At 40.2% G+C, this 12,354-nt stretch overlaps 1 protein-coding gene across 1 annotated transcript in view; it reads right to left on the bottom strand.

Moving 5' to 3' along the window:
• Positions 1 to 12,354, bottom strand: part of CSMD1 (CUB and Sushi multiple domains 1) — a 1,401,348-nt gene that overhangs the window by 242,795 nt on the left and 1,146,199 nt on the right. The window contains exons 39-40 of the mRNA XM_066607269.1: positions 11,973 to 12,042; positions 4,682 to 4,798 (exon numbers count right to left, since the gene is read on the bottom strand). Of these exons, the coding sequence (XP_066463366.1) occupies positions 4,682 to 4,798; positions 11,973 to 12,042 (187 nt within the window). The remainder of the gene's footprint in view (positions 1 to 4,681; positions 4,799 to 11,972; positions 12,043 to 12,354) is intronic.

Raw genomic sequence — 12,354 nt, forward strand, 5'->3', positions numbered from 1 at the left:
CAAATTATTTACAGGCCTTACACAGCTAGTAGTGGGGTGAGAGAAATTAAATTACGCTGTGCAAAACAGGGACATTTTACAAAGATACAAGCTATATTCTGCAGCCTTTTGTTCTCACATATTGTGCCACCCAAGGTTTGTGACTTATTAAGTTGTCGGTGTTTTTCGTTGAATACAAATAGAAAAAGATCCCAAACACGGAAACAGCAAACAGAGATATTGCATGTTGGCAGCCTCAGATGTTGGTCAAAGTCGCGAGTCCGTCCACTAGGAATTATTTGCAGGCTTTACACAGTTACCTGTGCTTTTCTCCAAACTACAAAGCAAGCTAAAAAAATACATAAAACTACACTAAAAATAAAAAGAAATAGATTTTTAAAAATTAACAAAAAATAAAGAAAGGAAACAAAAAAACTATTGGGGGCATGTCATAGTAGTGGAGGTGGTAGGGGACAGACCAAGTTGGCACTTCAAGAAGCTCTCATACATGCTACAACTCCACGCTCTGCATGAGGTGTGGCAAGCCCACTGTCATTCTTTAGTAAAGGTACTGCCTGTGCAGTCCAAACAACTAGAGGGAGAAGACCATGATGTTGAAAACACTTATGCCCACACATTTTTTTTTCCTCTGAAGAGGAACATGAAAGTGGGACAGTGTGCACTGTTAGCCTTTCACAGGCAATGTATATTCAGGGGGAATCGGAAATGTAGGTGCTAGCTCCTGGTGCTCACTGTGACATTAAGTCCGGTCAGAAGGAGAAAAACGATAAAGAGGAGGTAGAAGAGGATAAAGTACTCGATCTAATATGGAGAGATAGGGAAAGTCATCACAGCAACTAGTAAGAGGAGAAAGAAGAGGCAGATATTGTGGGATAGCACCCTACCAAGATAGCGAGTAGGGTGTCACAGAAAAACAAAAGGGCTATACTGCTACCATCAGCTACTACTAGCTGCAGCAGAAACTAGAACAATAACAACCTCAACACAATGTGCATGAACGGCCACATGAACTCCCACCCACTACCCATAGCCATGGAAAGCCCTGTGCCAGAGGGCAAAAAGTTTATGCAGTTGTCTCTGAGGAAAGAAAGATAGTTTTGTGTAGGGGTAGTAGCACCCCTGCTTCAGGTCTCTCCTCCATAATTGACAACAAGGCTGCAGGCTTTAGAATCAGGAATCGTAAACAGGGAACCAAAGTTGAGCTGCCACCATCAGCACCACCTTCACGGACATTGACATCTACCTTATACTCCAGTGTGTCCCAGGTCAGCAGCCAGCCCTCCATTCTCCAGCTATAGGAACATAAAAATAAACTTACCACTTCAACCATCCACGAGCGCGGAACCTGAATGTAAGCATTGCATAGCTGCTTGCAATTGAAATGCTGCCTTTCAGACGAGTGGAAACAAATGCTTTCCACAATGTGGTGTTCTCTGTTAACCCACACTACCAGATGTTCCGCTGCCATTTCCTTGCAAAAAGAGATGACCCTAACCTGCACTGCCAACATGTCCCTGGTGTTGAAGAATACTGTCAGTGACAGAGTGTACCTGACCATGGACACGTGGTCCAGAAAGCATGATCAATGGGTTACAAATTCTTAACAGTTAAGAGGAATCGGAGAAAAAACACCCAGCGCTCCGAGGACGGACTGCAAAAGTGTATAAAAAATTATGTAAAAACCATATATTAAAAACTAGTTTCTTGTATACAAAAAATAAATAAATAAATAAATAAATTGATATATATATATATATATATATATATATATATATACATACACACACACGTATATATATTTATTAATTTATTTTTTTCATAAGAAAATTAACCCTAAAATCTAATAAAAATTTATGATGTACCCTTTATATATATATATATATATATATATATATATATATATATATATATATATATATATACATTTGTATACAAGAGACCAGTTTTTAATATATAGTTTTTACATAATTTTTATACATTTTATACTATTGGGTCCTCTTTTGGGGGACACAAGTACACGAAGCAGCTCTCCTGACCCACAGGATAGAAGAAAGGACTGTGAAGGAACATCACCTTTTTATTATTACAAGCCTGCCAGGACATGGAGGTACTAGTGGGTTGTCCTTAACAGGAACTCCACTAAGTACCGGGTAAGTCCCTTCAACTTTACCTCTTTTATATATTTTTAAAACTATTCAGTGGAGCGCTATTCTGACCCTTTGTTTTATATAAACTCTTAATAGTACACTGGATCAGTGCCATCAAGACTTGCGGGACATTCATCCATGCCTATGTCCTAGTCCTATGACTGAGCATATATTTATATCAAAGACCACACTGTGCCCTCAAGGTGCTGTTGCTGCTGGTGGTGCTTTCTTTCTCCAGAATCTGCCATGATTCCTCCTCCTACTTTCCCCAAGTGAAAAATATGTTAATATGGAATTACAGAGCTACAGCTCCCATGTTTCAATGAGAAGCACACTCCGCCCTCAAAGTGGTGAAGGAACTGCTACTGTTCTCCTTCTTCAGTTTTTGCCATATTTCCTCCTCTGCCTCCCAAAATGAACATTTTCACAATAAGCATCTGTAGCTCTAAGCTTTTTACTTGAAGAAGACCCATGCTTGGCTGTTCTATACACCTGGTAGAATTTGTCCTTTGCAAAATTTATAACATTGTTTTTAAAACAAGCAGCACGCCTGCTGTCTGCCTTGGTGTAATTTTTGGTACTGCTTTTTCTTGGAGGAGGGCTATGCTTGTCTGTTCTCTTCAACTAATAGAATTTGTCCTTTGAATTTGTACAACATAGCTTTTAAAACAAGCATCACACCTACTGTCTTGTTTAGCATACTTTTTGGTAGCTCTACAGCTGTTCCTTGGAGCAGGTCTAAAGCTAATATACTTCGGTGTTCTACTCATCTGATGGAATTTGTTCTTGGAAAATGTATGACATTGCTTTTAAAACAAGCACCAAGCTTGCTGACTTCCTTGACCGTACTGTTGCATCCTACTAAGAACCATTTTTGATACAAACCTTTTGCAAAGTGCAAACATCATGTAATGCTTTATTAAGCTATATTCATAGACATACTTGACCAGAGTCCAGATTTTCACTGTCCTGTGAACTGAACTCCAAAGGGGCAGGTTTTATGATATTATTAGAGATGAGCGAGCACCAAAATGCTCGGGTGCTCGTTACTCGAGTCGAACTTTCAGTGATGCTCGAGAGTTCGTTTCGAGTAACGAACCCCATTGAAGTCAATGGGCGACTCGAGCATTTTTGTATACGACTGGTGCTCCACTAAGGTTTTCATTTGTGAAAATCTTAGCAAATCACCAAAGTCATGTAAAAAACACAGAAATGGATAGGGCAGGTGAGGAGCAACATGCAGGGCTGCATTTCAGGCTCTGAGGTCTCACTATTAAGCCACAATAGTGGCAAGAGTGAACCCTCCCCCCCCCGCACTGTTAGCATAATGATCGTTTTCCTCTGCCACAGCTGTAACAGCTGTGGCAGAGAAGAACGATGTTAGCCCATTGAATTCAATGGAGCCGGCAATACAGCCGGCTCCATTGAAAGCAATGGGCTGCCGGCGAGTGCAGGATGAATTTTCGGGAAGGGCTTAAAAACATAAGCCCTTACCTGAAAAAGAAAGATTTTAGTGTAAAAAAGAATAAAAATGCAGGCATTCTCTTCAATGCAGCCGCTGCTGCTGCCGGCGACTCCATTGAAGACAATGGTCCGCTGGCACACCTGAATTCTTTTTCAGGGAAGGACTTTACATATAAGCCATTCCCTGGAAATGAATTAAAAGTGATTTAAAAAACAAAAAAAATAGATACTCACCTCCCTTCAGCTGCCGGGGCATAGCCGCGTGTTCTCCTGCACTGTGGTGCTGAACAGCTGTCATTCAGCTGAGAGCTGCGCTGAGCCAATCAAAGGCAACACTCACTCACCCATTCATGAATTCATGAATGGGTGTGAGTGAGATCTGCCTCTGATTGGCTCAGCGCTGAGCCAATCAGGGGCATGTCTGACTCACACCCACTGCAGGCCAGCCTCGCTGAACTCCGTCTGCCGGGACAAGGTGAGTATATATATATTTTTTATTTTTACACATTTCTGGATGAATTGCAGGGAAGGGCTTATATATTTAAGCCCTTCCCGACAATTCATCCCACGATCGCCGGCAGCCCATTGCTTTCAATGGACAGTGCTCGTTTAATCGAGACGACTACCGCGTGGTGCTCGTCTCGAGTAACGAGCATCCCGAGCACCCTAATACTCGAACGAGCATCAAGCTCGGACGAGTACACTCGCTCATCTCTAGATATTATCTTTAAAATTTCCATCCTTATGCTTACTTTTGATACTATATACTTATGCTTACTTTTGATAGTATAAATCCCATGCATGTAAAGGGTTCAGCTTAGTTAAAAAAGGTAAAAAAAAATTAATATATATATATATATATATATATGTATATATATATATATATATATATATATATATATATATATATATATGTATATATATATATATATGTACATATATAAAATGATGAATGTAGTTTTGATTTAAAGAATAAGACTTATCTTTGCAGTAATTACTCGAAACTATGGCATGTCTACCTTGTTTATAATCTGTAGAAAAGTTATCACTGCATTAATCAAGATACAAACCAAAGCCAACTGGTAATAAAATCTTCCATGTGCAGTCCAAGTTACTTGGGTAATTTCCAGGAAAACCAGGGCTTAAAATCACTCCACTCAGATTTGTTAATGTTCCACCACATTTAGCTTAAAGAGAAAAAAAAAGATGATTAGAATGTGAAGACACTTCACGCAATAGTTTAGAGTGCTTATGGTAACTTTAAAACTTATAATCAGTGTTTGTCACAAAGATGAACCACCTGACTGGTTTGGGACACTTATTAGAAGAGGGTCTGGCATCCTGCTTGCCATGTCACTTTCCTAGTGGTTTCCTGTAGCTCACAGCATACAGATTTATACAGGCCCCATTTAATTTAAAACTAGGCAAATAAATTCATAGGCAGCTAGCTATCCCAGTAATAGCATGAAGTCAGAATCAAGTCGGAAAAAACAGTTATGTACAGATATATTAGTACCAGTGTTTCTGGTGGCACAATGTGCCACTGAATAATATAATATAGTGAAAGGGATTGGAGTTGGTCAAAATATTTCTGCGCGCTGCACGGGATTTTCGAACTTCAGAAGCTCGTCGAGGAGACATGTTTGCTTGCTGCTTTCGCATATCTGATGCACGAGTTTTATGAATTTCAGCACCTCGCTGAGGAGACATGTTTGCTTGTGTCTTTTGCATATGAGCTACATGTGATTTACAAACTTTAGTGGCTCAATGAGGAGACATGTTGGCTTGTTGCTTTTGCATTTAAGCTGCATGTGATTTAAGAACTTTAGCTGCTTGCTGAGAAGACATGTTCACTTGTTGCTTTCACATATCAGCTGCACAAGATCTACAAACTTCAGCTGCTCACTGAGGTGAAATTGTGGCTTGTCGCTGTGTCATGTAAGCTGCGCTAGCTTCACAGCAGCATTGAGCCTTCTGTGGTGAGATATTTGCACGACAGCAACGGTTTGTTTCAACATTAGACAAAAGTTTACAATTAGATGAAGGCTCGACTGATGTTAGCGGTATTAGCACTTGAGGTGACAATGTATCATGTTCAGGAGATGTGAAGATAGTGGTGAAGGACTATACTTCAATGTTGTTGGTCAATATGCACCGCAAGCTATGTATGTGTACATTTGTGAGGAGTCTCCACACAGGTGTCGAGCTGTTTGACAACCAGCTACAAACTGCCAGACTGAGTACTGCTGTATCCATAGCAACTGAGGCCACAGAAGTATTTATTCAAATATTAATAATAGCTTTCCCAAAAGGAAAGTAAATAAGTAATGTTTGAGAACTACTATTAATACTTAGAGATGAGCGAGCATACTCGTCCGAACTTGATGCTCGTTCGAGTATTAGGGTGCTCGAGATGCTCGTTACTCAAGATGAGCACCACGCGGTACTCGTCTCGATTAAACGAGCACTGACTATTTAATTCAATGGAGCCGGCAATACAGCCAGCTCCATTGAAAGCAATGGGCTGCTGGCGATCGCAGAATGAATTGTCGGGAAGGGCTTAAATATATAAGCCCTTCCCTGCAATTCATCCAGAAAGGTGTAAAAATAAAAAAATATATACTCACCTTGTCCCGGCGGAACGATGTTAGCCCATTGAATTCAATAGAGCCGGCAATACAGCCGGCTCCATTGAAAGCAATGGGCTGCCGGCGATCGCGGGATGAATTGTTGGGAAGGGCTTAAATATATAAGCCCTTCCCTGCAATTCATCCAGAAATGTGTAAAAATAAAAAAATATACATATACTCACCTTGTCCCGGCAGACGGAGTTCAGTGCGGCCGGCGGCAGTCCTCCTGAACTGCTCTGAACAGCTGTGAGTAGTATTCAGCAGCCGGGGATTTAAAATCCCTGGCTGCTGAATAAGCTGCCTCTAATTGGTCACAGTCTGACCAATCAGAGGCAGATCTCACTCACACACCCATTCATGAATTCATGAGTGGGTGAGTGACTGCTGCCTCTCATTGGCTCAGCGCAGCGACCAATCTGATTGGTCCCGCTGAGCCAATGAGAGGCAGCAGTCACTCACCCATTCATAAATTCATGAATGGGGGTGTGAGTGAGATCTGCCTCTGATTGGTCAGGCTGTGACCAATCAGAGGCAGGTCATTCAGCAGGCGGGGATTTTAAATCCCCGGCTGCTGAATACTACTCACAGCTGTTCAGAGCAGTTCAGGAGGACTGCCGCCGGCCGCGCTGAACTCTGTCTGCCGGGACCAGCTGAGTATATATTTTTTTTATTTTTACATATTTCTGGATGCAGGGAAGGGTTTATATATTTAAGCCCTTCCCGAAAATTTATTGTGCGATCGCCGGCAGCCCATTGCTTTCCATGGAGCCGACTGTATTGCCGGCTCCATTGAATTCAATGGGCTAACATCGTTCTTCTCTGCCACAGCTGTTACAGCTGTGGCAGAGGAGATTGATCTTTATGCTGACAGTGCGGGGGGGGGGGGGGAGGGTCTCACTCTTGCCACTATCGTGGCTTAATAGTGGTACCTGGGAACTTGAGATGCAGCCCAACATGTAGCCCCCCACCTGCCCTAACCGTTTCTGTGTCGTTCCCATCACTTTCTTGAATTTCCCAGGTTTTCACAAATGAAAACCTTAGCGAGCATCGGCGATATACAAAAATGCTCGAGTCACCCATTGACTTCAATGGGGTTCATTACTCGAAACGAACTCTCGAGCATCACTGAAAGTTCGACTTGAGTAACGAGCACCCGAGCATTTTGGTGCTCGCTCATCTCTATTAATACTGTTTTTTTATTTCATTAAGTCTTATAGAGTGACATTATAATTTTATTTACTTCTAAGATTATATAGCTGTAAAACAAGCTTAGCAACCATATGCATTTCCAATATGCTGAGTATTTTCAGTTATTTTGTGTTGTGCATTAGGACATTTTAATATAGCATCAGCTAACCATGGCTTTTGCTTGGAAATAATTAATCATCTTTGACATTAACTGCAATGTTATAAGGAACTATTTTTCTTATCATGAGTATAATACTAATTATATTTTATGCTTTTAATATAATCATGATAACATCTATATAAACTATTCTACACTGTGTGAAAGATTTAAACAATATTCGAATATGCACAACCCCTTTCAGAATGTGGAGCACAGAGCGATTAGCCATTCACCTCAGGTCCCGCTCCCGCGACCCCAGCAAACTGCTGATTTTGCCAGAGGAAGCTGCAGCCAGCAAGACATTTTGCCTGAGGAAATTATTTTGAATGAATTCTGGCACTTGCTATTCTGACTGGGAGCAGGAGCCGGCAGATGGATCTCCGCGGGTTAGCCTATCTGACAGATAAACTGACCACGGAGAATTGAGGCAAATTGCAGCATGCTGCGATTTGCCATCTGCTCGTGGACGGGGGAAAGCGCTCTCCATAGCAACACTATGGAGAGCTTTCACTGCGTTCCACGCGGCCAGATTATCGCCGTGGGGAACGCAATGAAAACCCGCATTTGAACAGGCAGCCTTAAAAAGTGGATTTGCTTTCCAATCATAGAGAGGAGTGCTAAACAAGGGACCCTGTGCTATAATGTTCATATATAATAATAAGACATATGAACCAGGGATACCATCTTGCCACATCCCCTTTAAGAAATTAAGTGAGTTATTAATGCTAGGTTCATGATACGATTATTTTGTGCTTTGCAACTAATCAATAAAATATCAGCTTGCATCAGTGCCTTCACTTACTTTTGTTGGATCCATTCCAACTTATGTCCACATAGTTATACTGTAGCTAAGCTTTTTTCCCTTGGGGCAAAGATTCAGCTCATAACCATACATTTACAGCATAATTAAATGCTCTGATCAATATTGAATGCATTGTAAGCACCCTCCTTGGCACTTAGCACCGGGAAAACATGTTCTGCCTAGCCCCTCTAACTGAGTCATTGAATATTTGTATCGTTAACACTAGCGTGGACCCAATTGTTTTCTATCCTATTTCATTACATTACAGACTAGTTTCAGTATTTTTATGTTGTGGAGATAGCGTAGGATTACTGTGTGTGAGTTACCTCTTGATTTTTAGCCATTTTGATACAAATAAGGAACTAAACCCAATAGCTAATTTTGTTTTACAACAAAATGTTTTTCAGAAACTTTAGATAAACTTTAGCCAGCATTTAAGGTCAAGATATTTTCCTTACTTTCTCTGAATAGAAGTTAGTGTTCTGTATTGTCTAAAACAGAACACCAAGAATGGCCAGATAATACTGATTTACAAGGATTTATAACATGAAAATTTTTTTAGCAAATTTTGGGTGCTGATTTCACATTTGACCTTGAAAAATGGGGATCACATCAAGTTTTTTGTTATTGGGAAATTATTCTATTTCCTAACTTTAAAATGAGCATTTTTAGGCATGCAAAATGACAATAGAGCGGTTTTTTTTTCACATTTCACCACCTGACATTTTGTCGGTAGCAACACAGATTTTCTGTTATAGCAGGGCCATAACAGGGTACTACAAAAAGAAATACTGGCATAAACAAGATGTTTTCATTTCTGGAGGAAGTAACATTCGTTATAAGCTTTCACTACTTCATATCATACTGGGGCTGATGAAAAACTTTGTAAAGGCTATGACAAAAGCTGGCCCAGCTTTCTTGCAATTAAAGCACAATTTTCCAAAAATAAGAGTTTCAGAGCTCAAAAAGGAGAATCCCATGATAAGAAAACTACTGAGAGATTTTGTCTTTATACAAAAGGTTCAACTGCAAAGAACTTTCTGAATGGCAATCAAATCTATAATCAAGAGGAAAACCAACAGCTCATTCAATACCTTACAAAGAACTATTCAAATCTTGGGTGCCAAATGTCCTTAAAAATACATTTCCTAGATTCTCAGCTGGCTTTCTTTCCTGACAACCTTATAGCAGTCAGTGATGAACAAGGAAAAAGGTTCCACCAAGATATACGAACTATGGAGGAGAGGTGTCAAGGAAGGAGGGAACCCTCAATAATGAGTGATTACTGCTGGTTTTTGTAGGAGGACAACAGGAAACATAAGAGGAAAACTAATAAACTACTTTTTTGGCTGTCTCATAAGTAGCCAGTCATATATGAATTTTGTTTTTTAATTTTGTGACTAACAAGAAAAATAAATGCTGTAACAAATTTGAAACTCAGCTTTAACTTGGAATTTAACCCTTTGCAATCCAATTTTAGATTCAGGGTTTCCTAGGGGGCTTTCTCTTTCTGCCGTTATACAATGGTGTCATCTGCTGGCTAGAGCCAGTACTGCGGTATGGGACATGCTGAAGAGTCCACCGTCAACAGAGCAGCCAGTAATATATAATAAGAACACCCTGCCGGACGTCTTGTGACATCGGAGCTGTACAGCCTTCAATCAGAATGTCTTCAGATGTCAGACAGTGGATTGGAAAGGGTTAATAAAATGTAACATTTACTTCCACTTTCAAGATATATAAATATTTCATTGTATATATGAATGTGTAATGAAATATAGCAATTGTTAATATACAAAAATCTGTAAGCAATGGAAATTTATTGCAGCACCCCAAAATTAGTTAAGAAAAAGTTGTGTTTTGCCCATGTTATGAAAAAAAAGCTTGAAATTGTTGACTCGTGTAATAAAATTCTGGCTGCTCTATTACACCTCCTACCTATTTATACACAAACAGATCTGGTGATCTACTCACATCTCACACAGTTTTATGAGTATATGTGTTGTACTCTATTTATATCCCCATTCCTCCTCTTGTGTCACCCCTACTTTCTCAGATTTTGTAAGCCCTTGTGAACAGAGCCCTTGCCCCTATTGTTCAGGTTGTGCATTGGTTTAATATTGTATGCTATGACTTATTTTGTGTGTTTCTCCTGATTTGTAAAGCGCTGCGGAATATGTTGGTGCTATATAAATAAAGATGATGATTATCGTTAATCACCATAGGAGTTTTCTGCTTACTGTTTTGTAATGCACCTCAATGAATAAATTGCATGAAATAAGCTGGTAACCATAGAAAGACAGAATTTTATGTGTTGATACTCATCAGTTGGACTCGACAATACAAGGAATCATACTGCTACCCATATACAAGAGGATTTGATTGCTTGGAGTGAGCTAGTGAGCATGCGTGATCACTAGAGATGAGCGAGTATACTCGCTAAGGCTAACTACTCGAGCGCGTAGTGCCTTAGTCAAGTATCTGCCCGCTCGTCTCTAAAGATTCGGCTGCCGGTAGGGGGTGGGGAGCGGCGGGGGAGAGCGGGGAGGAACGGAGGGGAGATCCCTCTCTCCCTCTCTCCTCCCCGCTCACCTCTGCTCACTGCCGCAACTCACCTGTCACCCGTGCCGGCAGCTGAATCTTTAGAGACGAGCGGGGAGATACTCGGCTAAGGCACTACTCGCTCGAGTAATGTGCCTTAGCGAGTACGCTCGCTCATCTCTAGTGATCACCAACACTGGGAATATTATATGGACATTTTGAGAGGGGATCAAAAGAACATCAGGGGGCCATGGCAAGTAAGTAACAGCAATGTTTAGACACAGGACCTTTTTTTAAATGACTCTAGTCGAAAAATTATTATGTTTTGTGTGATCTAATGCAGGAAATTAATATTAATCCACGGGAAACCCTATTTAAGCAACATTGCAAATGAATGTGTTCTTTGTAGATTTTCTAATGCAGATGGACTGATTTTACTGAAAACAGTGGTTGCAGCTTTGCAGCTTGTCTTGATTAAAGAAAGCCTATTTTTTGTCTACAGCTCCTACACAAGGTTATGTGTCTCCATAGTTACAGATTACGACAAATAAACATGTATTCTCATCAGTTATCTCTTTTGCCCCTTACTTTTTGCTATCAGTAGGTTAGCTGGAAGAGGGCAGATGGAGGCCAATATGACTTGAGGATCAAACTGCACAGCATTTGACTGTAATCTGTAACCATGGAGACACATAAATCTGTATAAGAGGCATAGGTACACAATGGCAGGGCATTTTAATAAAGGTGATTTGCAATGTTCTTTGTATTCATGTGTCAGAACAATAAAAATGGTTTTGAATGTGTACATAGACTTTAGTTCCTACTATTAAGTCAGTGTATTTCAAACTTAGTTATTTTTTCTCACTAATATGAACAGTGCTATAATTTTACTTTGACTGAACTTAATTTATTGTGTCTATACAATAATGAGGGTCAATTTATCTCTTTTTTTAGAATACTATATGACTAAAAATGTTCTAAAACTTAAGAACAATGGTTTTACTTTTAAATGCTTACAAATATAGTACAAAGATTCTTACCAATGCAAAGAGGGGAAGGATAGTTCCACCGCCGTACTGTCCCAGGCATACATGAAATATGTGAATGGCCCTATTCGTGTGAGAAAAAAAACGTCTCAGGAACATAAGATGATTATATCAAACAGCAGAATGACAACACTTAAAGTATAATGCATTGACAGATTTATTGTTTTTGTTTGTGCTCTGTGAAGACCTCCACTCTACCGGCTTTAAAGGGGTTCTCCAAGGAGAATACTATTGATGACGTATTCTCAGGCTAGATCATCAGTAGTTGATTGGCTGGGGTCCGACGCTCTGGATCTTAACCAATCTGCTTAGCCGTGCCTGCAGTTACAATCACCAGCCACTACATAGAGGTCGGAGCAGAGACTTCCGCTCTGAC

The sequence above is a fragment of the Eleutherodactylus coqui genome, chromosome 1, assembly GCF_035609145.1.
Source record: "Eleutherodactylus coqui strain aEleCoq1 chromosome 1, aEleCoq1.hap1, whole genome shotgun sequence".
Lineage (NCBI taxonomy): Eukaryota > Metazoa > Chordata > Amphibia > Anura > Eleutherodactylidae > Eleutherodactylus > Eleutherodactylus coqui.